Raw genomic sequence first — 27326 nt, forward strand, 5'->3', positions numbered from 1 at the left:
CATTCTTCCAGATCAAACTGCCTTCCTGCCGCATTTAGCAACCTTTTAGTAAAGTCTTATTTCATTTAATAAAAGAGACCCAGACAAAATTTTAGCAATTTGAAAAACAGGCCATTTATTTAGTTGCCTGTTTTTCAAAGATGCTGGGAAGCTGCTGGTATTCATGCAACATATTTAAATTTCTACCTTGAAAATCTTGGTTCCTGTTTCTGAATATATGCAAAAACCCAGCCCAAATTAAAATCATCTCAATACTCAGCTTTTCATATTCATTTATATTTACTTATAGAGTGACTGGATTTATGGTTTATTAGAACAATCTGTAACTCACTAATCTCCTTTGTCCTGTGACTGGAGAGGTGTTAACTGGTCACTACACTTTGAATGGTCTCTTGCAACATGCGTTAACTACTTATGTAAATCAAGCTGTTCCAGCTTGCATTTACTGGAGACACTCTGGCTGCCTTTCCCAGACCTGAAGAAGAGTTCTGTGTAAACTTGCTTCTTTCACCAACAGAAGTTGGTCCAATAAAAGATATCCATAAATATACCATTAACGGATTAACCCAAATATCATTCCTGAAGTTTACCTGCAAAGCAATGGCCAATCGAATGAGGTCAATAACCACTTCTTCATTGGCTAGTTCGATTGTTATAAGAGCTAGAGAAGTGTAGAGCAGCTCAAAATTCTTTTGGACATTATCTTCTTCTTTACAGCCTAAGTAGATGTGTCTGTACAACTGCTGGCCATGCTATAAAGTGCAGAAAAGGGACATTCAATACTGAAAAGATACTGTCAATAAAGATTATTTTAAAATACACCAAAACAGGTTATTAAACAAAAGAGCACTACCTTTCTACCTTGAGTGCAATTTTAGAGTAATATGCCATTTTATGTGAACACACTTTTGAGTCTTACATAAATAGTTTAAAAGACAAAAGTCATACACAACATTATACAAGAATCATATATGTCCTCTGCCAGGTTTTATATTGACATGAAGTATTCACGAAAATGAACATTTACATCAGTTTATGGAAATGCGGGGAGGGAACAGAATGAAAAAATAGATCTTCGGTAAAATTTTGAAACACGCCTAAGTGACTAACAAGCCCAAGCCCCATTTTCAAAAGTGAGTAAGGCACTTAAGGAGCTTAAATCCCATTGACTTTCAGTGAGAATTAGGCTCCCAATTGCCTGTCTCTTTTGAAAATAACACATTGTTACTCTGAAACTTGAAAATCATACTTTTTATCCTTTTGAAGAGCAAACCAAATCAGAGTAACATTACAATGAAGGAGTCTATAATTATCAATCTATACTTTCAAGAAATGTCCTAAGCATCAGCCAAATCTATTCTTTAAAGAAATTATTATTTCAAGGCAAAGAATGAACGTATAGTAAGAATGATCTAGAAAGGCCATTGCTTATGCAACTGTCTGCTCACGGTTTTTTCCTTTTCTATGGAATGCCCTGACATGTCCTTGCAGGTGATAAACAAATGTATAGGTAGCAGAGGTATTAACATCATTTGACATCAGTTAGCATATAAGTTTAAAATAAAGGTTTAAAATTACAGGGATCCAGATGGATTCAGTCCTTTCTTCTACAAATGGCAGCTTACTATTTCAAAGCTGCTGCAACTTAATTGAGCCTGATATTTCTAGGTAGCAAATATGTGCATCTCAACACAACTGCAATGCTAGTTAGAAAAACTTCTGTTAGAAAATTATTTCCTACACCACTGCTAGCAGACATTACTAGTTTTATGTTTCTCAATGGGAGTACTGCATATAAGTGTTTGACCAGCAAATTACTTCTCTACACTAGGGTCTGCATCCTTATTTCAGAAGCTAATACTCCTAAACGAAACTGAATTTTAAGATCTTGTGTCCAATAATGCATGTGATCAAAAATCTAAAGATTATGAAGATTTCTTTAAATATGTTTAGGATTTTTTTCTTTATTTTTTCCATAGGTCATTCACCCTCTCAGACTAGATACAGCAACAAAGATATTACACATCTATAGACAGAGACTGTGACATTAGATACAAAATTATGACTGATCCTGCAGTGAAGGTATAATGAGAAGCAAGTTTGATAGGGAGAAGTTATTTAAACAAACAAGCATAACTCCTTTAATAATAAGAGAAATTGAAAAGATACCACAATACACCGCTTTTCACAAATCAATTTTGAATGTGTTGCCCGATTCTTTACTGGTTATTGATTATTATTGATTTCCAATTAAGTACCAATTGAAAGAGCTGGCTGGGGATTGTAGGGTTCTAATTCCAGAATCGGGCACAACAGAATCGAGCTCATCAAGTTTACTATCTGGTTGGGAACCCAGATGTGCACAATGATGACATCTACACTGAGAGCAATGCAAAGCTTTAATCACTTTTATTAGCATAATAGTAAAGACACAATGGCTCCAAACCACAAACATTAGCAAAAATACAGAGTTAAGGTAACATCTTGTACCATTCCTGACATATACTAACACCCCTTCCTGGGGACCTGGTGGAAAGAGATAAAAGTCCTGCTCTGCCCCGGCATGCCAAACGAGTCCAGTGGGCCGAATGCTCCTTACTTGGTGGTCTGGCCTCTTATATGGCCATGGGACTATCATGAACATTCAGACAAATGCCCAGCCTTCCTTGTCCCTATCTAACTTCCTCACCATAATAATGTTGGTGTGTCCTTATCCTATAGGTTAGTATATTAATGATTTTAGCTCATCATCATATATGTCAATTTGTTGCCAAGGCAAGCTTGTGGTTAAGCATCTGCCAACGTTTCTATCCTGAAATATCCAAGCCTAGTACCACAGTTAAATGTTCCTGTGGTTACCAAGTACCATTTTGTACAAACTCTTCCCCTTAAGCATACTATGCCCAGTTCCCCAAAACTTGGGGTGACTGTTAGGACACTTATCTATGCTAAAGTTCATAGGCCTCAAAGTCTTACGCTAACTGTTTAAGCTAATGCCTTACAGGATACAGCCTGAAGGTTCCTTGTGTTATTGATAAGTGAAGTAAAATGCTAAAGCTAGCCCTATGGGCTACAAATGTTGTCTTTAAAAAAAAAAAAAATCACTGAGGATTAGATCTGTATTGGAGGACCTTACTGAAGTTACTGGTACTCCACATGACTCTGGGTGTATGGAACTTACTTCAGGATCGTGGCTTAAAGTCGTTAAAGCCCTGATTCTGCGAAGTACCTAACTTCATGCATGCGAGTATTCCCACAGAATGAGAGATTAAGCTGTAAATTCTTCAGTGCATAGAACTGTCTCGGAAATGATTCAGTACCTTGCTTTTAAGGTGCTATAAATTAAAAAAAAAATTATAAAAGAATTTTATATTGAGATTTTTTTATTTGATGTGAAAATGTTGCAGCAAAGAAAGATGAGTTAATGATTCAGTTACTTTACATGCTCCTTCAAAGGAAAAAGATAACTGTTTCATGCTATTACCTTCTTCATGAAGCTCACGTCTTGCCTTGAAATTTTGTCTCGTTTTATCTTTAGATCAGAAACATCTGGTATTATTCTACAAAGGCAACAAGTATGTCATTTTAATAAAATAACTTATTTATAATTTGTTAAGGGAAGTTGTATGGGGAAAAACAGGCTGTGTAATATATCCCATGCACCGCTAAAGACTAGGGACCGAATGGCTAGGCAGCAGTTCTGCAGAAAAGGACCTAGGGGTTACAGTGGACGAGAAGCTGGATATAAGTCAACAGTGTGCCCTTGTTGCCAAGAAGGCCAATGGCATTTTGGGATGTATATGTAGGGGCATTGCCAGCAGACTGAGCAACGTGATCGTTCCCCTCTATTCGACACTGGTGAGGCCTCATCTGGAGTACTGTGTCCAGTTTTGGGCCCCACACTACAAGAAGGATGTGGAAAAATTGGAAAGAGTCCAGCGGAGGGCAACAAAAATGAGTAGGGGACTGGAACACATGACTTACGAGGAGAGGCTGAGGGAACTGGGATTGTTTAGTCTGCGGAAGAGAAGAATGAGGGGGGATTTGATAGCTGCTTTCAACTACCGGAAAGGGGGTTCCAAAGAGGATGGACCTAGACTGTTCTCAGTGGTAGCTGATGACAGAACAAAGAGTAATGGTCTCAAGTTGCAGTGAGGGAGGTTTAGGTTGGATATTAGGAAAAACTTTTTCACTAGGAGGGTAGTGAAACACTGGAATGTGTTACTTAGGGAGGTGGTGGAATCTCCTTCCTTAGAAGTTTTTAAGGTCAGGCTTGACAAAGCCCTGGCTGGGATGATTTAGTTGGGGGTTCTACTAGATGACCTCCTGAGGTCCCTACAAACCCTGATATTCTAGGATTCTATGATATGAGCTATTCAAAACATTCTTGCAATTTCCATTTTAATTATACCCATGTTTAACAATCACATTCAATTTTCAGTTTTAAAGGAAGGAAACAAAAGTAATTATGCCGCAAACAGAAGGTTGCATTTTACAGAGCAAAAAAAAAACTATCTTCTACAAAGCAAAAATACAATTAAAAACTTAATTAAACCAACAACTATTGAGAACCTCCATTTAATAAATAATATATTAGGGCTTGGACAGAACCATCTCTGTCCTTCAATCAATATAACTATATAACTGTTTTCCAGTTTTGTTATGGCAAGGTGGACTACAGTGTTACTAAAATGCGTAGTAAATAATAAGACATGGGAAGCTGTGTATTTAAGGAACCATATCTAACAACTTAAAGCTTGGGAAAATAGTGCATTAAAATGTTTGTGCTTTGAAAAATATAATTAACTACATGCATTACTTTAGCATTTGGATATTAAACTAGAAACAATTACTATAACTGAAGCTATTAAGACCAGAACACTACCTTATTCCTCTAAGTTTTGCTCTGTTGTCATGCCGATCAATAAGATTATGCAATATTTCCAAGACCAGCTGTCTTAGTTCAGAGTCTTCCATGAGTGAAGGAGACAATAAAGGATCAAGAAATGGGGCAGGAAGAGCAGCAGCAATAGTCTTTGCATTATATCCTGAAGTCACCTGTTCATTGTTCAAGAGAACATAAGCAGTATCATTGTAAACTATTATTACATTACTAGATAAGAATAATTCTCAACTCCCACTCCATTTCTGAGTGAGCAGATTTTTTTCAAGTGTTTGGGGGGGATAGGTTCATTTGTAAATGCAATTAACTTGGAATTTCCTGAGTTGACTGCTTATTCATGCATCCTTAATATTATCTTAAGAGGATTTTTTAAAAAAAACTAGGATTTCTGGGTCTCCCTCTCCCGTAAAAAGAAAAATATTTCTTAAGCTGGATATTACAGGAATGCCCTATCCCATGGAAGATGTGCACTGAATGAGGCAACAGTTTGTGCAAAGGTCTGCCTCTTTTAGGGTCTGATCCAATTCTCACTAAAGTCAATGGAAAGATTCCCCATTGACTAATTGTCTTTGGCTCATAACCTCAAAACTCTTATCATACAATTGTATTCATGTGGGCAGATCCCTCAGCCTGTGTGAAAGCAGTTCCAGAATCAGCATCTACATGTTATATTTCAAGCTCCTGGACACAATATGAGATTCGATTATAAAAATAGTGAAAAAACATGCTCCAGGTACAGAAGGTTTTTAATTATTCAATCTAAAGAATGAGGTTAGGGGCCCTGCCTCATTCCATTTGTCCCTTAACAGCTGAACCACGTATGCAACAAGCTCTCCCTTGTAGACTTATCTAGCATGCCCAGCCACACGTGCGGATGCAATACAGCCTTTCTTTGCTTATAAAATTGGTAAAAAAAGAACACATTCATATTGCAAGTGTTGCGTATACAAAACGTGCTACTTTCAAACCCTATAACTTGACCAGTTTTAAAATAAATGATGAAACTTTCCCCCCCACTCTGTGTAGTCAAACAGCTGAATTTTTTTTTTTTTAAAAGGTATTTTGGGCAGACACCAGACCCAGAAAATTTCAGCCCAGAAATATATTAGCAAATTAAAACAAGATAGTTTTAATGAAAATACATAGCTAACCTCAAAGCAGACAAAAATACATAAAAAACAAACCAAACAAAAACGTCTTCATTGAACATCCCATTTAAAAAAAATTAAGAATTGCGAAGTTTCATTTTTACTAGTTTGACAGCCCTGGAGACTGGTGTCCTAATTATCCTCAGAACAGGTGCATGTGTGCATTTTCTTGCCAACATGACTCAGTCTAAAGGTGGAGAGCCCAATTCTCAGATTAGCTTGTAAATCAGTATAAAGCCTTCTCAAACTGCAGTCGTTCTATTGAGTCAGCCACCAAAGGAGCTAATTATACAGTGTATGTGCTCCTTATAGCACTGTCAGAGTTAGGAACCAGAGTGGGCAGTAAACTTTTCCCACAGTGCAACACATTTGTAGAGCTAGAGTATCGACACTGGGGTGGGTGGGTGATGGGGGTGCTAGGCACCCTGGGACAGGGTTACTTTGACTCAGGTCTGTGCATTGCAGTGTGGATGCAAGAGCCCTAGGTTCGAGCATGACTGAGAAAATCCTATACCCAGTGTAGACACTCAAGCCCAGAGTTCCCTGACATGGGTCAGCTGACTCGAGTCCTGCTAACCCTAAGCTTCCATTGCTGTGTAGTAGGTATCCTAGGTGCTTAAATGGTAGGTGAGCTCCTTTGAAAATCCATCCTCACAGGATCCAAACTCCAACACTTCACAGATCCAACATGCAACCAGACTGTGGATGCACCAATCATGCAAAGTGACTCAATGACTGGGAGCTGCAGGTGGGAGACTCAGTTTTTGGGCAAGGAGACTGGGAGCTGGGGGAAGAGGTGTAGATTGGAACTGGCTGGACAAGGAGACTGAGAACAAGAGTTTGTGGGGTGAGGAGAGAACAGGGTGGGGGATGGATCTGACAATGACCCAGGATGTGGAGGGCAGAATAGGGTATTGCTGGCAAAGAGATTTTGACAAGGAGCCAGAAAGGGAGACTGGGACAAGGAGCTGGGGAGCAAGAAGGAGACTGATATTAGACAAGGAACACGTGGAGGGAAAAACTGGACAAGGCGAGTGGGAGGGTGAGACTGAGATTTAGACAAGGAAATAAAAGGGGAGATTAGAACTGGCTGGGCAAGGAGACTGGTGCTGGGATGAGAAGTCTCATGACTAGAGATTGGGATGAGGAGTCAGTAGAAGGGAGGAAACAAGACTGGAATAGTTTGGAGAGGATGGGGGTAAAAGTGGTTAAACTTTGGGGGGGGGGAATGGGCAGAAGACTCTGTACCCACTGGATCGCATTCGCCTCCAGAGTCTCAGCCCCTCAACCCCAATTTCATGAGCATCCGTGGCCTGCCATACAATTTCTATACCCAGATGTGATTCTCAGGCTAAAAAGTTTGCCCACCCCTGATCTAAAGGTTCCAACCCAGCTGATGAACCAGAAGGGTGTCAATATGATGCCACATCTGGAATTTCCCCTTCCTCATTTGTTTTTTAAAAAGGTTTGAGACATACTAAGAACATATATTTGCTCACTGGATTGATTCTCAATGACCAATTTTGAATTAATTTTGAACTGAATCTCTTTTCTCATTTGTTCAATTAAATAAATCCCATAGACGATACACAGACTATAAAATGGTAGAATTAACTAAGTTTTTCTGGGGTTACAGATATGTAGGCTTTTTAGTGTATGTATACCTATTATTAAGGCTAAGATTTTTGTCACGGATATTTTTAGTCAGTCATGGACAATAAAGAAAAATTCACAGAAGCCTATGACCAGTCCCTGACTGACTAAAAACAGCCATGGGGAACTGCTGAGTGTCCACAACGCACTCCCTAGCTGGGCAGCAGGGTACCCCCTATCACCGCTGGCAGCTTGGAGCTGCAGAATACGTGGCACCGCCGTCTTGGAGCTGCGGGGTACCCCCTGCTGCTGCTGGAGCCCAGGGTTCCCCGCAGCTCCCAGTCATCGTGGGCAGTGGGGGGACCCTGCAGCTCCCAGCCACCGCAGCCGAAGTCATGGAGGTCTCTGGAAGTCATGGATTCTGTGACTTCCGTGACAAAATCGGAGCCTTACCTATTGTATAGCAACCTATTATAAACCACAATCTAAGTCACTCTACAAACTTTTTGCCTCTTCTACCAGTGATGAGTTATTAAAACCAACTGAAACTCATAAGATGTTTCCTAGAGCCCCAGGGCATTTGGTAAATTTCATATTTAAGTGTAATTTGAATGGCTGAAGAAACTTTAAAGTTTAAAAGAGTGTATTTGTGAAAAATCAGTATTTCTAATTATGCCTTTTAAGAAGATGAGGAAGGCTTGGGAGGTGAGGCACTAACTGAGTAATCATGCTTGAAGTGCTTTGCCATTTTAAGCCATAATGCCTCCTGAGGCACTGGGAGCTTAATAAGCACCCACTGCTACACCATAGAAGGGTATAGAAATTACAGCTCTCGTAGTGGTGGAGAGGGAAAAATATTTCACTTAGAGGTTGCTAGCACTGCTGGCAGAACTAGCTACTTCAACTCCCTGGTATTCTTTGGGCCTGCAGCCCCAATTATGACAGACATTCTCTGAACTACTCTGTGGGAATGGAGGATTAACTCCTGAGCTTCTTGTAAAGCACCTGTGCTTGAGCAGCTGTGATTTTACTCTATATATCTACATATCTTGGTAGTGTGAACATGTATACCACATTTCATAATTTGACTAGAATCAAAATTCAGTGCATTTACAGAATAAGTTATCTACAGAATCTTTTAGAAAATATATTTAACAAATAAGGCTTACCATAAGTAAAGATCTCAGCAACATGATCTGAATCCGCCTAGTTCCCAAATCCCTAGAATCGGGGGAAGATACTCAAAAGTTAGCTTGAATCAATTTCTCTGGATAACTTCAAAATATTATTCAACCACAAATACTGTTTTTAATCACTTCTTGTGTGCCAAGAGAAAACAAGCTAGGAGACCAAGGTACAAGATTGACTGAAAAAAGAAAAGGGTAAACACCTACAAAAGAGGTACAAATGAATGGTTAAAAAACTGTTTCAAAAGGATAGTTACAGGAAGGCACACAACTGAGTAAGCAATTAAACACAAAGAACATGCAAAGTAACACTGAACAATGCTGTAAATAGAGAGGGGCCTAAATTTCAGAAGTGTCCCAATATTGAATGTTTCCTTATAGCAGTGGTCCCCAACCTTTCTGTGGCCAAGAGCACATTCATGCCTTCAGAAGAGCGTGGTGGGCAGCGACGCTTCTTGGCGGCATTTCGGCGTCAGCTTCTCCGACGGAAGCGCGCAGTGGTGGCATTTTGGCAGCAGCTTCTCCGGCGGATGCGCTCCTCTCCTCTTTGTTCCTTGGCGCTGGCCCTGATGGTGGGCATACATAAATGCCATGGCGCCCGCGGGCACCGTGTTGGGGACCACTGCCTTATAGGAAGTGCTGAACTTGAGCCTAAATGTCAGAAGTGCTGAGCACTTGTGGCTTCCAATGAATTCAAATGGAATTGTAGCTGCTCAGCACTTCTAAAAAATCAGGCCTTAAGTGTCCAAGTTGACCACCCGATTTTAAAATGAAAAATAAGCCAACTGAAGTAAAACAAGTTCAACATAATTTTCCCACCATGACTCCTTCTTAATCTTAAAGTCAATTAGTATTGAATGAAGCAGAAAACTTTCTGAATTATTCAGCTGACTAAAAATTTGTAGCCTGAAGACAATTCCATGACTTAAGAAAGCATACTTCCTAAAAATGGAAGGAATTAATGGAACATTAAGTGCATTGATTTTTGGAAACACCTGTATGAGTTTGAAGAGCAGAAATTTTGTAGTGCATGATATGTAGGGCTTTCCAATCAACTGTAATTAAAGTTGCATTTTGGATGCTGGGTTCATACTGCTGTCATTGTGTGTGGCTTGTTTCTCTATCACATTGAATAGAAACCTAGCAGCTAAGAGTTGTTTTAAATTCCAATTTTTAAAAGTTCTACTTTAGGAGGGCTTCAGAACAGAAAAGAGTTTATATTCAGAAGCTCAAAAAAAAAAAAAAGCAACAAAGTACAAACCCAAGGTGGCTTGTATCCAGCAAATGTGAGGATGTCCCAAAAACAGGTACCTTCCCCATAACGAACATCATAATCTCTGACCGCTGGTAATCCGGGAGATTGCTCCCAAAAAACCCTAAATAAAAATGGAGAGAAAGATTACACTTCAGGCTACTTTCTTTATACTGCAGAGGTTAATAAATGTAATTAAAAAGGAATAAAATATCTACTCTGTCTGGGTCTCCTGTACCTTTTGCAATGTTCTACTTTGTATTACAGCTGTAATAGATAGCTGAGTATTCATCTGTGCAACTCTGCCTATTACTGTACACCATCTTGTCACAACTACCTCATTCTCCCTCTTCCCCCCAACACACTTTCTAATCTCATCTTTCCTGAGTAATTATACTACTTAAACCAGGGCATTTGACATTAATTGCAAGGTAACAAAGTATTCAGGAGCTGGAAATTTTCCAAGCTAGAACGAAATTTAATTCAATTCCTTACCTTTGCACTTTCCTATGCTATTATTAAACATGAATGGGGTGCTCAAAGAAGAACTCTTACAAGAATATGACTATGCTCTTTCTTCACCTACAAACTACAATGCAGTTATGTTAAATCTGAATTTTTGAGATAGAAAGATTTCTGAAACCATGACAAAGTTGAGTCTTACAATGCAGTTGAGAAATAGTTACTGCAGTTGTAAGGGTTAAGGTATAGAGAAATTTAAGAAACAGATTAATTTTCCAAATCTGCTGAACAAACATTTGAGGGAATCAGACCAAAATAATTGGGAGAAATTTAAAGTAATAATTTTCATTAAATGCATAGCAACACAAATAGCACTAAAGTAACAGGAATGTCTGAAAAGAGAGAGAAATGCTAATGAAATTATTTACAGAAGTGAATGCTAAAACAGGATTTTATGTCTCTTGGAAACACTGCAGTAACCCAATAAATACAAGTGGCCAGTAGGTGTCATTGTTGCTGCTATGTTTGATTTTTGAACAAGTTTTCAAGCAGTAACAATTAAAACATATCTCACTAATGTATACTGTGATGCCCAGGTGGTTTTCATATCATATAGATATCGTATACATATGACTGATACACAGCATACATTAAAAATATGGGAATTTAAGACAGCAGCTTTATATTTCAAAGGTTACGTTTTAGGTAAGAGACAAACCCATAGGTTTTGTTTGTATTTTTCCGAAGCACAATATTAATCAGCAATATGACTCGGCAGAAGTGACAGAGTTCCATTTTTATTGTGCCTCAATGACAGAAATCTTATTTGCCCAGTTAACAAGTAAAAAGACAGCTCCCTCTAACTCTCAACCCCACAAACCCAGCCTGTGTTCTAAAAGCTGGTGCAGTCAGACACCTTATTCTTATCTTGGTGGGAGTGAGGGGAAATAGAGAAGAGGTGAATGGCAAGACCTTTACTTAAAGGAGTGCTCTGTGTTTAGACTTCATACCCATGTCAGTTTTTAAGTTAACTTTTTGAAGTGAGTCCATGCTCAACGGGAATAAAAAACCTTCACTCACCAATTGTTTGAATAATGGCATTCTGGACAATCCTCTCATCGCTTTCTTTGGAGCTTGTGCTGAAACTGGCACTGCCAGTTGAGCTACGCCTCTCACCTAATTCAAAATCAACACTGAGACGCAGGTGCTTCAGTAGGGTGTTAAACACTTCCAAGACTGTTGGGCCTGTAAAGTAATAGATAATAATGGCTGTAGTTTAAAAATGCCTAACAAAACTAGACACATCTTCAACAATCCCTTTTCAAAAGAACTGTCGATTATGCTGAAATGCACAGGTGAACTTGATTTGTTTGAAGGAGAAAGTAAGCAGTCTGAAACTCAAAGTCTTCAACACAAAACCACAGGGAGCATTATGGCTATTTTAAAGATGGCAATGCTCTTTATGACAGGTTTCAGAGTAGCAGCCGTGTTAGTCTGTATTCGCAAAAAGAAAAGGCGTACTTGTGGCACCTTCGAGACTAACCAATTTATTTGAGCATAAGCTTTCGTGAGCTTCAGCTCACTTCATCGGATGCATAAAGTGGAAAATACAGTGAGGAGATTTATATACACACAGACCATGAAAAAATGGGTGTTTATCATACACATTGTAAGGAGAGTGATCACTTAAGATGAGCTATTACCAGCAGGAGAGTGGGGTGGAGGGAGAGAAAACCTTTTGGAGTGATAATCAAGGTGGGCCATTTCCAACACATTTCCAGGAGTTAACAAGAACGTCTGAGGAACAGTGGGGGGGAGGGGCGGAATAAACAAGGGGAAATGGTTTTAATTTTCCCCTTGTTTATTCCTCCCCCCCTCCCACTGTTCCTCAGACGTTCTTGTTAACTCCTGGAACTGGCCCACCTTGATCATCACTTCAAAAGGTTCTCTCTCCCCCCACCCACTTTCCTGCTGGTAATAGCTCATCTTAAGTGATCACTCTCCTTACAATATATATTTTTTCATGGTCTGTGTGTATATATAAAATCTCCTCACTGTATTTTCCACTTTATGCATCCGATGAAGTGAGCTGTAGCTCACGAAAGCTTATTATGCTCAAATAAATTGGTTAGTCTCTAAGGTGCCACAAGTACTCCTTTTCTTTTTGGGAACACTCTTTATAAGCATGTATAAGAGTGAAAATCTGTCCGTAAGTCTCTTTTGAAAATGGGACTTAGGGTAAATGTTTTACGCACACAACTAAATCCCTGATCTGTCCAGTCTAATTTAAATGCATATTCTCATTGAAGTCTAAAGTTTTGTCTACATTAGGAAAATTAACTGCTGCTAACAGGTGTCATCAATGGATGCAACTGAACATACATACACTTGCATGAACCAACCACTTTCAGTGGTTTCAGAAATCTCAGTTAAATAAATCCTGTTTCATTTCTAGGTTTAGGGTTCCAATCCAGTTTTTTGACCATTGTTTCTGAGGTGGTGTTGAATGGTTTGTCCTTGTCAACACTTGCATTTAAACCTTTTCAGCTCAACCCTCTGTTGTCAGCAATGGCTTTTTTCACATTGTAAACAAGGCTAATAGGTTTATTTGTGCAAGCAGGACCACCTTACACCTGGAAGAATCAGGCCCTTGCTTAAAATCAACAATGAAAAACAAACTGCAGGCAGTAGAGGAAACAAAGCAGGAAAAAAAGGAGCTCTTAGGTTAGAGTAGTTCCCACAGAGTAAGTGATTTAAACAGTTTCTTATTGGTTCCTCAGATTTTATAAAAACATTAACGATTATAGTTATACATAATGAAATTGTGTATTTCATGGACAATCGCTAGAAGGGAGAGAGTTAAATGGTACACAAGATCAGAAAGGCTGGACAGGAATAGCACTGAGGAAAGCATGAAAATGGGAGAGGGAGACTGATATGCCTTCCAAATAATTTTAAAGTTCCATTATACACAAGCCTCACAATTAAGTTAAATAAATTTCCCCATTTAAGAAATTAATTAAAAGAGTGTATTTAACTCCCAATTTTTCAAATTAAAAACAATTTAAAATGATCAGTTGTATGATGCACCCATTTATGGAACGCTAAATATATTTTCAATGGCAAATTTATTTGGAAACCATAAATATAACTCTGTGTGTTTTCAGATTCTGAAGAGTATAGTGCATTTTGGAACACTACTTTCCATGCATTCAGAGCATAGCAGAATTAAGCCACCAAACCAAAGTATATTGCTGGTCAGTAGCAGCCTGTAGGAAAGCTGAAAAGTAGGCTTTTTCAGATACCTTTCATTAAGGCTAATAGAATGTCAATTACTCATAAGACGTGACAAAATGAAAAGCAACACTTTTCCGTAATGCATTCACTGGTGGTTGGAGCCTAACATTGATTTTATAATTATGAAGGATTATCACAATGGAGAGAAAGAAATAGCAGTCTCCCCCAAGGATCTGTAGTGGAACCTGTGCTGTTCAATATATTCATAAACGATCTGGAAAATGGTGTGTGCAGAGAGGTGGCAAAATTTCAGATAGCTAAATTCAAAGCTGACTGTTAACAATTACAAAGGGATCTCAAAAAAACAGGTGAGTGGGCAACCAAATGGCAGATCAAATTCCGTGTTGATAAATGCAAAGTAATGCACAACAGAAAAAAAGTTATCCCAACTATACATACAGAATGATGGGATTTAAATTAGTTGTTCCCACTCAAGAAAGATCTTGGAGTCATTGTGGATAGTTCCCTGAAAACATCTGCTCAATGTGCAGCGGCAGTCAAAAAGGCAAACAAAATGCTAGAAATCACTAGGAAAGAGATAGATAATCGGACAGAAGATATCAGAATGCCATTATATAAATCCATGCTATGCCCACACCTTGACTTCTGTGTGCAGATCTGATTGCCTCATCTCAAAAAAGATATGTGAGAATTAGTAAAGGTACAGAGGAAGGGAACAAAATGATTAGGGGTATGGAACAGCTTCCACACGATGAGAGATTAAAATGCTCATCTTCTAAAAGAGATGATGAAGGGGAGGGGATATGATAAGAGGTCCATAAAATCAAGAATGGTGTGCAAAAAAGTGAATTAAGAAGTGTTATTTAGCCCTTCACGTAATAAAAGGACCATGATTCACCCCCTCTAATTAACAGGCAGTAGGTTTAAAAACAAACCTAAGGAAGTATCCTTCACACAACACAGTCAACTTGCGGAACTTGTTTCCATGGGATGCTATGACGGTCAAAAAGTATAACTGGGTTCACAAAAGCACTGGATAAATTCAAGGATAATGGGTACATCAATGGCTATTAGCCATGACGGGTAGGGAGGCAACACAACGCTCCAGATGTACTTAAGTCTCCAGTTGCCAGAAGATGGGACTGGACTAGGGGATGGATCACTTGATGATGCCCTGTTCTGCTCATTCCCTCTGAAGCATCTGGGACTGGGCACTGTTGGAAGACAGAATACTAGGCTAGATGGACTATTGGTCTGACCAAGTATGGCCATTCTTATGTTCTAAGGCTCAGTATTGATACATATATCTAGTGCCATAAGAGGCACCTCCCAAATCGGGTGCACTGCTGTGTCTCAATTTCTTCTCCTATTCGGGGCTAGACAAAGTCAGAAACATAATGTTGAATTTCATCACAAGTCTCTCCTCTACAGTTTCATTTATTAAACAAATATTCAGCATTGTTCCTGGGCTCCTCAAGTTCCTTTTGGTTCTTCCCCAGAGTTTCACAATTACCTTCATATCAGGGCTTCATTGAATTTCCTTACCAAGGACTCCCAATTGTCCTGCTCCCAGGGTCCTGCCCCTTCTGTGGAAGAGGCTCTTCCAGTCCCACTCTGGGCCCTTTGGTCACTGCTCTTCACTTAGTAGTTTTCCTTCTGCCAGTCATTCTGGAGACTCTTAGATCTTGGTCTCCCTCTGACTAAGCAAGAGGCCTGGTCTCTCTCACACAATTACTCAAGTCTACAACCCTTAGAATTCCTGGTTGTAAAGGTCTGAGGCCCTCTAACTGTCAAGGTACGCCACACCTGCAATTATAAGACCAGCACTCTGGAACAAGCCTTAAGTGCTGAACAAAGTATAGGGCAAGTTCCACCTACACCAAAGAGAATGGAAAATCTGATTTAATTTTGGATTTGAAAGAAAAGCTAAAAATGGTAAAAAACCAAACAAACAAAAAAATCCAACAGCTTAAGTTTTTATTCATTCTGAAATTCACTGAAATAGTTCATTGGTTTCATACCATTCATTTACCATGACTCACCTATGGATCCTTTAGCAGCAATGGCAACTGCTTCCAAAAGAACCTGAATAATGCCTGCTCGGACTCGTGGTGAATCCCTTTTGCGAGCATCAAGGTGTCCAAGGGTCTCCTGTATTACATGATGGGAGTATTGTGCCTATAAAAGAAAAAAATGGTTTGTTACTTTCCTTTCTAATTAAAAATATCACCACACACAACCATTCAGCCCTGAACTCAGACTAACAATCTTGAGTGGTGTCCCTCTTTGCTTTAGCACTGCATTTGGGCAAATTATACATTTCTAAATCCCAGTCAATAAAAAGCTGGACTAAAGGTGGATAAAGGAGGCCAGGAAGGACCATTTTCCATTAGTACCCCTCATCTTAAACGAAGTACAGCCTCATTTAAGTGGTACGTTGATGGAATGGAAAATATTAGTTGTATTACTTGTATCAATAGTTTGAGTTAACAATGTGACAATTCTTTGCCTTTTGGATGTGTGTTCTGGTTATGACTTGAAAGTCAGTTTTATTCTTCCTTCTTCCTCACACCCACAAATCTGAGAACATATGGGATTAGATACTCATCAGCTGTGATTCTTGGTCACGGGTACAGGGTAAAACTGTTTGACAACTACTGGAGGATGAGATCAAATTTTCCTATAAGGCACATAAATGGCAGGGACATTGTAGATTCTTTGCCTTCATCTACCACCAAATAGAGATCTGTCATTATGAGTAAGGCTGCAAGTCTGTCATGGAGGTCACTGATTCCATGACCTCCGTGACTTCTGCAGCGGCTGGTGCTGGTTTAGGGATTACACGACTTGGGCAGCACCTGGGCCAGAAGCAGCAGTTTGTGTGTGGGAGGGGGCTCAGGGCTAGAAGCAGGGGATTGGGGTTGTGGGGGGCACTTACCTCGGGGTGGGGGGCTCCCGCCTCCCACTAGCATGGCCCTGCAGCTCCTAGGTAGTGAAGGGGCCAGGGAGGGGGCTCTCTGCCACACACTGCCTGCAGGTCCCGCCCCCGCAGCTCCCATTGGCTGCTGTTCCTGGACAACGGGAGATGCGGCAGCCGGTGCTTGTGGCAGGAGCAGAGCGTGGTGCCCCCTGGCCCCTCCACCGCCTAGGAGCTGCACGGATGCAGAGCCAGGTAGGGAGCCCATGCCAGCCCCGCCAACCCTTCCCCCTCAGCACGAGTAGGGGTCCTGGGCCGCGCTGCCTGTCCGCTCCCCACCACCACCAGTGGGGTCCTGGCCTGCGCTGCTTGTCCCCCGCCCCCTCCACCAGCAGGGTCCTGGGCCACCTCCCTCAATGCTCCCGGACAGTTGCCTCCTTCCCCGCCCCCGAGCGCCCATGGCCCCCTGTCCAAGATTTAGTCATGGGTATTTTTAGTAAAAGTCATGGACAGGTCACGGGCAGTAAACAAAAATTCACAGCCTGTGACCTGTCCATGACTTTTACTAAAAATACTCGTGACTAAAATGTAGCCTTAATTATGAGTAAGCGAGCATATAATTCATGTTGTCAGCTTTGTTCTTATGGTATGTATAGGTCTAATCACTGGACTAGATCAAACCTACCTGTATAGAATACATGATGATTTTGAAGCAGGAGACAGCAAATTCATTGGGGTCCCAGAGTCTGTGATGGTCTAAATGTCTGTAACAAAAAACCAAAAGACGTCAGTTTTCCCCAGTGTTTGTTTTTTATACTGATTCTTGACAAAATTATGGATTGTGTCCCAGCAATTGGTTTTCAGTCATTTTAAACTGAAAGTCCTGTTTGCAATGATGAGACAATTTTTGTGGTCCCATTTATCATTGCTGTGTGTCAAACGGTTTTCAGCTTGTTAACTCTTAAATGACGGTCTTGTAGTTACAGAAGAGGACTGGAAGTCAGGAGATCCATGTTCTATTTGCCAAAACCTCTGGCCAGAATGTTGACATTTGGGTGCTGTGACAAAGTTCCTCTACCTTGGTGAGTCTTGAGCTTATTGGCGGATTTGCTCGCCTTGGAGCTTCACAGCAGCCCTCAATTTGGCTGTTTTTGTGAACCCACAGTCCAGGTTAACTCCTCCTGTGTCTGACCAGGAGTTGGGAGGTTTGGGGAGAACCCGGGCCTGCCCTCTACTCCGGGTTCCAGCCCAGGGCCCTGTGGAATGCAGCTGTCTACAGTGCCTCCTGGAACAACTATGCAACAGCTACAACTCCCTGGGCTACTTCCCCATGGCCTCCTCCCAACACCTACTTTATCCTCACCATAGGACCTTCCTCCTGGTGTCTGATAATGCTTGTACTCCTCAGTCCTCCAACAGTATACGTTCTTATTCTCAGCTCCTAGCACCTCTTGCTCCCAGCTCCTTACATGCGCAGCACAAACTGAAGTGAGCTCCTTTTTAAACCCAGGTGCCCTGATTAGCCTGCCTTAATTGATTCTAGCAGCTTCTTGATTGGCTGCAGGTGTTCTAATCAGCCTGTCTTAATTGTCTCCAGAAGGTTCCTGATGGTTCTGGAACCTTCCCTGTTATCTTACCCAGGGAATAGGGACCTACTTAACCTGGGGCTAATATATCTGCCTTCCATTACTCTCCTGTAGCCATCTGGCCCGACCCTGTCACAGTGCCTAAAATTGGTCATCTTAGTTTCTATTTAGGAACCTAAATAAGTGGCTTTATTATCAGAGGTACTGAGCATTCACAGGTCCCTCTGAAATCAACCCCCTTGTAAGATAAATAAGTATTATCCCAATCTTGTAGTTGAGGAAACTGAGGCATAAAGGCCAATATATTGAAGATTCATAGTTTGAGGATATGATCGTATGGGTTCTCCACCATAGGATGCGCACATGCCCATGCACTCTCAATCAGAGACTGCACAGTAGTAATTGCAAGCCTGTGCCTGCACAGAGCAGTATCTTGTGCTTTGAACAAGGGCATTTAAGGAAGCGAAAACTCATTGTTGCTCAGTTTCTTCTCAACAGCCTGCGGCATCAGGACACGGCATTCTGATTTATGTGCTGCAATGCAAAGGCACTTTAGGGGATCCCAAACCACTTTGATCCAGACCATTCTAGTACCAACAGAACACTTTCTGCACACCTCACGAGACCTTCCAGAAAAGAATCAAACTGCAGAGACACCCGTACGTCTTCTTAATCTGCCCATCTTTCTAAGAGGCCGTTCTGACATCTCGGTTGAGAGCACTGACCAACCTATTCCACTGGATCCTCTGTTGTGCAACTACAGCCCCTTTGGAAACCAACTGTCTTACTTCTTGCTTGCCTGGGAATATCATACCTCAGACAGGTAGATACTGGAGGTCATCCACTTCCATCCTATCCTCCCCTCCCCTCCACCCTCTTCAAGGACCCTTCTCACAAGGAACTCCTAAAATAATAAATTCAGTCTTTCCTCCTCCTGGGGACAATGGAGCCAGTTCCACTGGAATTCGTCAGAAGAGGCTTCTATTCCAATTGCTTTCTAGATCCCAAGAGAGCTAGCGGGTGGAGACCAATCCTTGATCTCAGGAATTAAAACAACTGTGCTCTAGGACATCTCAGAATAGTGACACTAGCTACCATAATCCCTTCCCGAGATCCAGGGGACTGTTTCATTGATGTCAACCTTCAGGATACTTTCAAGTAGTGATCCACCTGCTCACAGGAACAGATCACTATCGGTATCGAGTTTTCCCTTTTGGACTCTCCACTGCCCCAAGGTTATTTACAAACATTTCCCCAGAGATATCGGTTTGCCTCCAACAGTGGTGGAGCTCAGTATTCCCATACTTGGATGGCTGGCTGCTACAACTCCTGCCAGCTCAAGAGGTCCACATAGCAACATCCAAGACTTAACCTTATTCCAATCGCTGGGGCTCCGTATCAATCACTAGAAATCCATAGGTTTCAGAGTAGCAGCCGTGTTAGTCTGTATCCGCAAAAAGGAGTACTTGTGGCACCTTAGAGACTAACTAATTTATTTGAGCATAAGCTTTCATGAGCTACAGCTCACTTCATTGGAGCGAGCTGTAGCTCACGAAAGCTTATGTTCAAATAAATTTGTTAGTCTCGAAGGTGCCACAAGTACTCCTTTTTTTAGAAATCCATACAGTTCCCAGTACAAAGAACAGACATTATAGGAGCTACCCTAGATTCCACAACAGCCAGACTTTATTTTCTACCCTTTCCAATATTATCTCAACAATACAACTGAGCCAACAAACAGCAAGGGTTAGCTTAAGGCTCTTGGGTCACACGTCAGCCTCCATGTCTGTGACTCTCCACAGAATCAGAATCGTAGGACTGCAAGGGACCTTGAAGTCCAATCCCCTACACTCATGGCAGGACTAAGTATTATCTAGACCATACTTGACAGGCGTTTGTCTAACCTGCTCTCAAAAATCTCCACTGATGGAGATTCCACAACCTATTTATTCCAGTGTTTTACCACCATGAAGTTAGGAAGTTTTTCCTAATGTCCAACCTAAGCTGCCCTCGCTGCAATTTAAGCCCACTGCTTCTTGTCCTAACCTCAGAGGTTAAGGAGAACAAATTTTCTCCCTCTTCCTTGTAACAATCTTATGTACTTGAAAACTGTTACCATACCCCCTCTCAGTTTCCTCCAGACTAAACAAACCCAATTTTTTCAATCTTCCCACACAGATCATGTTTTCTAGACCTGTAATAATTTCTGTTGCTCTTCTATGAACTTTCTTCATTTTGCAAGCCTACAACTCAGATGCTTTCAAATGTGAGTAAGAACAGTGTATACCCCAAACTGACAAAGCCTATCCAAACACTTTACAGTCTCTCCTAGCGTGGAGGAGACTTTCACATGGTGGAAGAACCCACTTAGTCTGTGTTGGAACCCCATTCTTGTATTCCGCACCATCAAAGATCTTCACCACAGACACTTCTCTGCTAGGATTGGGAGCGCACCAGCAGGGAGTCACAGCCCAGGGTAAATGGTGTTACTGGAACTGGTGCTTTATATCAACATTCTGGAGCTAAGAACAGTATGATATGCTTCATAATACTTCCTTCATGCCACACGGGTCACTTAGAGTAATGCTGGACAACTGGGTAGTGATATATTACATCTACCTCCAAGGTGGAACAAGATTACAATTCTTGTGCACAGTCGCTAAGGCTGTGGAATTGGTGTTTCTACCATTGGATATAAGTACGAGCAGTCTACCTACCAGGCTTCTAAAATACATGTGCAGAATTCCTGAGCAGATACTTCTGACAAGACCACAAATGAGAACTCAAAGACTCTGTCTTTTGCAGGGTTCTACCAGAAATAGGCCATCCTGAACACCACGAAGTGTTGCCTGTTTCTGCTCCAACAAAGGTTATGGCCATAAATCCCTGGGGGATACCTTGACAATACCATGGCCCCATACTCTTCTTAGCCACCTGTACTACTAATCTTCAAGAGCCTTCTCAAGCTGTGACAGATGAGACACAGCCAGAGCAATTCTCATAGCACTGGGCTGACCAAGATAGGTATTGTACTCAAACCTCATCCATTTCTCGGAAGTAACACCCCCTCATACTTTCTATCAGGAAGGATCTCTTGCCACAGAACTCAGGGATCTTAATTCATACTGGTCCCTCCTCCCCAAACCTGAAAGCATTGCTCCTCAATAGCTCGAACATGGAGCTAATCTGTTTAGATAGAGTTCAGTCAGTATTCCTATCTAGTAGAAACCTCAATACTCACAAGACATACCCCCAAAATGGAAACATTTCCAGTCCTGGTGCTCCCTCCTCAAGCATCAGAGGTTCTGTTCCATCACCACAGCTTTCCACTCACCCATTCATGGCTTTCCCACTCTTTGCACACCCTACAGCAGCCAGATTACTCCAGAGTCCATACAGCTTATTTTTTCCCTGTTCAGAACCTGTCCTTCCAGCAGAACCTCAATTTGGTTTTTAATGCATTAAGATCTCCCCACTCCTTTGGACTGATGGCTACCTGCTCTGGCCTCCAACTTTCCCTCAACATGTCATTCATCAGCAACATTACTTCAGTAAAATGAATAGGAGAACTGGGATCACCCATGGCTGACCTACCATATACCACCTTTTACAAAGGCAAAATTATACTATGCCCCCATCCGTGCTTTCTCCCCAGGTCTCCTTGGAATATCTTATTACCCAGGAGATTTACTAGCCCCAGTTTTACCCCAAACCTCATGCCTCCAGAGAGGAATCCAGTTCTCAGTCACTGGATGTCAGAAGAGCCCTTGCCATCTCCCTGGGCAGACTTCTCAGATTCCCTATTTTAGTGTTTTTTAAAAGAATTTTTTCCTCTCAAAAATGCATATTTTTAATCAAATTTTGTGTTCAGCCCTCCATTTTAGAATATCTGAAATGTGCCTTGTTCACAGTTTAGTAGCAAGGATTGGATCGTGCTTGGTCAATAATCCTTACCTTTATGGAACTATAGTTGATGTAATGGGTGGAATTGTGTTCACCAATGGTTCCTTTCATTGGCAATATATTTTATACAAGAAATTGTTTTATGTAACTAGGCTCAGAGGTCATACACTGGGTACATTTCTAAATATAAGATAACAAGAATATAATATTTTAAAAGTATTTGGGGGGGAGGAAGGTGTTCAGTCTTGTGTCGTTCCTGGTGTGTTATTTCTTTTGGCAACAGAAGGCAGAAACAGAAGTAAGCCAAAGACCTTTTATTGGCTAAAGGAAACCAGTATTAGTTTACAAGGTCACCTTACCTTCTGAAGAGTCTTGAGAATATTGAAGAGTCTGTGACCTTTCCAGTTCTATCTTCAGCAATTATATATAGTAAGTCCTCAAAACTCTTCTGGCCCACAACACAGATGGCCAAGTGAAAAAGCCAAGAGTTTCTTCTGTTGAGACCACAATCTCCACAGAAGAATCAACATTCTAAATTGGTTTTGTGAGTGACTTACTCCTGTATGATTGTCAATAAGACAGTTTAAAACAGGGGTTCTCAAACCGGGGGTCGGGACCCCTCAGAGAGGGTTACAAGGTTCTTACATGGGGGGGTTGCGAGTAGTCAGCCTCCAGCCCAAACCCCGCTTTTCCTCCAGCATTTATAATGGTGTTAAAAATATAAAAAATGTGTTTTTAGTTTATGGGGCGGGGGGGGGGGGTCACATTCAGAGGCTTGCTATGTGAAAGGGGCCATCAGTACAAAAGTTTGAGAACTCTGGTTTAAAAGAAGCAGTTGAGAGTGTTCAGGGTGAGCTACTGCAGAAATAGGAAATACTGATCCTCTTGTGGAAGCCAAAGTGCCAAATGTAGATAATCGTTAAGAAATATTTCTATTATAGTAGCACCCATATAGAGGCCCCAATAAAATTTGAGAACCCAGTATGTTACATGCTGTATAAACATTAAGAGTCAGTCTCTGTCTTTCAGAATTTACAATCTAAGATTATATCCCCTTAGCAGTTGGAAAACCTTCTCCCCCATTCATCCGCCTCTGCACCAGAGAGATGAGGCTTTGAGCTCATATGGTCGGCTGTCTTCTTGAGCTTCTAGAATAACCTTCAATGTATGAGGCTTGGATGTGTCTTTCTACTTCCTCTTTGCCTCAGGAAGAGGAGGGTCCTCTGGCCATTGACTTGTCCAGGTACTCAGAACCAGACTTGTTGGTGTTAAACCAACATTCCAAGATGAACAGATGGAGCTTATACTGCACCTCTTTTGTGCCCTGTACGTGAAACTGGTGCACAGAGAGTCTAGCAGATGACCGACATCCAGAGAATGCCCACTAGTTAGTAATTAACATTTTTGCCTTTCAAAAAGCACAGTGCTTGAAGTCTAATATATTTTATTTAAATCAGCCACTACAGAATACAAGGGGCAAAAGGCCTGAACATCATGCCACATTATAGATCCTAACAACGTGGACAAAAGGCCAGAGGACCCAAAGAAAAAAAACTAATATTTTGTATTAAAAAAAGGTACATACAGTAACACTACAGGTGTATGTGCACCTAACACTTTCTAATTGGAGACTTTTGCCAGCAGCGCCACTAGGCAGTGCATGCACTGCTGCTCTCCTTGTGTGCAGAGAAAAGGACATAAAAGGGGTGTGTCCACTACATCCTTGTATATGAAGTGTCCAGTGCAGTAGGGAAAGGCAAGAGGGTCATGGACTAGATACATACCCAACACATCTCAAAGAACAAGTTATTGTACAGATAAGTAACGTTTTTCCCCCACCTTCGAGTGTACATATACATTTCATCACAAGCGATTCATCAGTAGTTCTCTTGCAGGTGGAGGACTTCAGATCACTTGAACAGAGACTAACACTGACTTGCCAAAGTTGGCATCTCTACAGGCTTGAGTGATGTCAATGTCTGGAAAAGGTATGAACAGATGACTGTGACGGCTTTGCAAATATTCTCTATAGGGATGTTGCTCAGAAAAGCTGATTAAGCAGACTAAGCTCTAGCAGACTGAGCTGTTATCCTTGAGGACTTTAGTAAGATTGTAGCACTGCTTAATGCAGTCAGAAATCCAACAAGAAATTTGCTGAGTGGTTACAGGTTGGCCTCTAATTTTCTCAGCTTATGCTACAAAGAACCTGAGAGAGCTCTGAAAGCCACAGTGTAATCCAGATAGAATACCAGAGCTCTACAAACATCTAAGGTATGGAGTGTCTCTTCAGCTTTTGAGGCGTGAGATCTTGGGGGATAAAAACAAAACATCAGAAGATGAATTGTTTGATTCAGGTAGAAAGCTCAAATTATCTTTGGAATAAACTGAGGATGTGGCCTAAGAGAAACTTTGAAAGGAGGATCAGCTAAGAGATCTTGAAGTTCTGAAATTCTCCTTGTAGAGATGACTGCCACTAGGAATCCCTTCTTCATAGAAAAGAGAGACAGTGAGGAGAACCGATTAGTCCGGAGATGACGAAGTTAAGATCCAATAAAGGTACTGGATCAGACACAGGTGGGTAGATGTTGATTAAACCTTTCAAAAATCTGGAAACCAGAGGGTGAGAGAAGACAGAAAACCTATCCACTGGCAGATGCAAAGCAGATATTGACACCAAGTGGACTCTCACAGAACTGATAGGTCAGAAGATTCCAAGTGTAATGAAGTACAATACATGTGAGATCTCTGTGTGATGGGGTGGTATGGGCTCAGATTGCACCTAAACAGAAAACCTCCATTTAGTTACTGTACAGTCTCTTGAACTCCTTATCAGGAGCAGATCTAGATGAGACTGCTGAGTGCACTCTCTGGTGTCAGAGGAGTCAGAAACTGGGTGGGTGAAGAAATAATCAAAGTCCTGCTGAGGGACTTGGAACTTCTATCAACCCACTTTGCCGTACGTGGCATAGAGGACAGTGAATGTTCACTGGCTCTAACAAGACTTCATTAATGGGAAGGGCAACCCTTCCTGGGGCAGGAGCCTATAGAATATTAAGGAGACTGTGAGAGTTTTCTTGTACGAGCTCAGCCTGACACCCTGAGAAGTAGCTACTCTTCTCATCAAGTCCTGAAAGACTTTAAAGTTTTCTGGAGAATGAGATGTCAACTCTGGGGTGACTGCTTCATGTCAGGAACAGGGTAAAATATTGGGGCAGGGAGTAAGTAGAGAAGACATCTTGGCTTTCTTTCATTAATTCCCCTTCCTCAACAAGATCTAGTACAGCTGATGGAGGGATGGTGGAAGGAGTCTCTCCAGAGGTTTCCTGCACTAGACTCTCCTCTTGGACTATAACTCTGATGGAGGACTAGACTCCTTCGGAGCAGGCCAAGACAAGTACGGTCATGGAGGATATTCTATTCTCTCAGTAGACCATAGGGGAGGGTACCATAAAGGAACCTCTTTTTAAGAGTACCAGTCCTGTTCCTTCTGCCTCATGTCCCCTGAACAAGATCTAAAGCCTGGTCTACACTATGAGGTTAGGTCGAATTTAGCCACATTAAGTAGATTTAAAAATGACTGCGTCCACACATTCCGTCAACCTAAAGGGCTTTTAAAATCAATTTCTGTACTCCTCCCCGACGAGGGGAGTACCGCTAAAGTACTGCTATCGACTTGCTGGGTCGAATTTGAGGAAGTGCGGACGCAAATCGACAGTATTGGCCTCCAGGAACTATCCCAGAGTGCTTCATTACGACTGCTCTGGACAGCACTTTGAACTCTGAAGCACTAGCCAGGAAAAGCCCCGGGAACTTTTGAATTTCATTTCCTGTTTGGTCAGCGTGGCGAACTCAGCAGCACAGGTGACCATGCAGTCCCCCCAGAATTGTAGAGTGTAGAATGTTTCTACGCTCCCCCAATCATCTCCATTCCTGAGGTTATCGCAGATTACAAGGTGAAAAAAACGCACTCGCGATGACATGTTTTCCAAGCTCATGCAGTTCTCCCGCACTGAAAGGCCACAGCTTAATGCATGGACACATTCAGCGGCAGAGGCCAGGAAAGAATTAAGTGAGCGTGAAGAGAGGAAGCAGGACACGATGCTGAGGCTAATGTGGCAGCAGACAGACATGATGAAGCATCTGTTGGGGGGAGCAAATGGACATGATGAAGCGTCTGTTGGAGCTGCAGGACAGCCAACAAGAGCACAGACTCCAGCTGCATCCACTGTATAACCGCCTACCCTCCTTTCCATGTTCCATAGCCTCCTCACACAGACGCCCAAGAATGCGGGGAGGAGACTCCGGGCACCCAGCCACTCCACTCCAGAGGATGGCCCAAGCAACAGAAGGCTGTCATTCAAACAGTTTGATTTTTAGTGTGGCTACAATAAGCAATGTCGCCTTGTTCTTCCCTCCTCCCTCACCCCACCTGGGCTACCTTGTCCATTATCTCTTTTATTTTTTTTAATTAAGAAAGAAAGAATGCATGGTTTCAAAACAAGTTATTTTATTTCAAAGGGGGGAGGGTGGTTGGCTTACAAGGAATTAAAATCAACAAAGGGGGCAGGTTTGCATCAAGGAGAAACACACACAACTGTCACACCGAAGCCTGGCCAGTCATGAAACTGGTTTTCAAAGCCTCTCTGATGCACAGCGCACGTTGCTGTGCTCTTCTAATTGTTCTGGTGTCTGGCTGCCCAAAATCAGACGCCAGGCAATTTGCCTCAATCTCCCACCCTGCCATAAACGTCTCCCCCTTACTCTCACAGACATTATGAAGCACACAGCAAGCAGCAATAACAATGGGAATGCTGGCTGTGCTGAGATCTAACCCAGTCAGCAAACAGCGCCAGCAAGCTTTTAAACGCCCAAAAGCACATTCTACCACCATTCTGCACTTGCTCAGACTATAGTTGAACTGCTACTTACTACTGTCCAGGCTTCATGAGCCATGGGAGCAAGGGGTATGCTGGGGTAGGTGCGACCACACGGTGCTGCCCGCTGGGAGAGCAGCCTGAAGCAGAAGCCTCCAGCTCGCATGATATTCCAGGCAGGACTGAATCTCCATGAAACAAAACTTAAAGAAGAAAATGACCTGGAGTCTCTGGCTCCCATTC

The 27326-nt window shown here is 41.7% G+C and overlaps 1 protein-coding gene across 9 annotated transcripts in view; it reads right to left on the reverse strand.

Annotated features, from left to right (window-relative positions):
• EFR3A (EFR3 homolog A) overlaps positions 1 to 27326 on the reverse strand; it is a 189976-nt gene that overhangs the window by 29956 nt on the left and 132694 nt on the right. For all 9 annotated transcript variants that reach the window (XM_073330119.1, XM_073330113.1, XM_073330112.1 and 6 more), the window contains 8 exons: positions 17406 to 17484; positions 15846 to 15981; positions 11626 to 11790; positions 10093 to 10207; positions 8814 to 8865; positions 4886 to 5058; positions 3485 to 3560; positions 591 to 752 (listed from right to left, as the gene is read on the reverse strand). In XM_073330119.1, coding sequence (XP_073186220.1) covers positions 591 to 752; positions 3485 to 3560; positions 4886 to 5058; positions 8814 to 8865; positions 10093 to 10207; positions 11626 to 11790; positions 15846 to 15981; positions 17406 to 17484 — 958 coding nt within the window. The remainder of the gene's footprint in view (positions 1 to 590; positions 753 to 3484; positions 3561 to 4885; positions 5059 to 8813; positions 8866 to 10092; positions 10208 to 11625; positions 11791 to 15845; positions 15982 to 17405; positions 17485 to 27326) is intronic.

This window comes from Lepidochelys kempii, chromosome 2 (assembly GCF_965140265.1).
Source record: "Lepidochelys kempii isolate rLepKem1 chromosome 2, rLepKem1.hap2, whole genome shotgun sequence".
Classification (NCBI taxonomy): Eukaryota; Metazoa; Chordata; order Testudines; family Cheloniidae; genus Lepidochelys; species Lepidochelys kempii.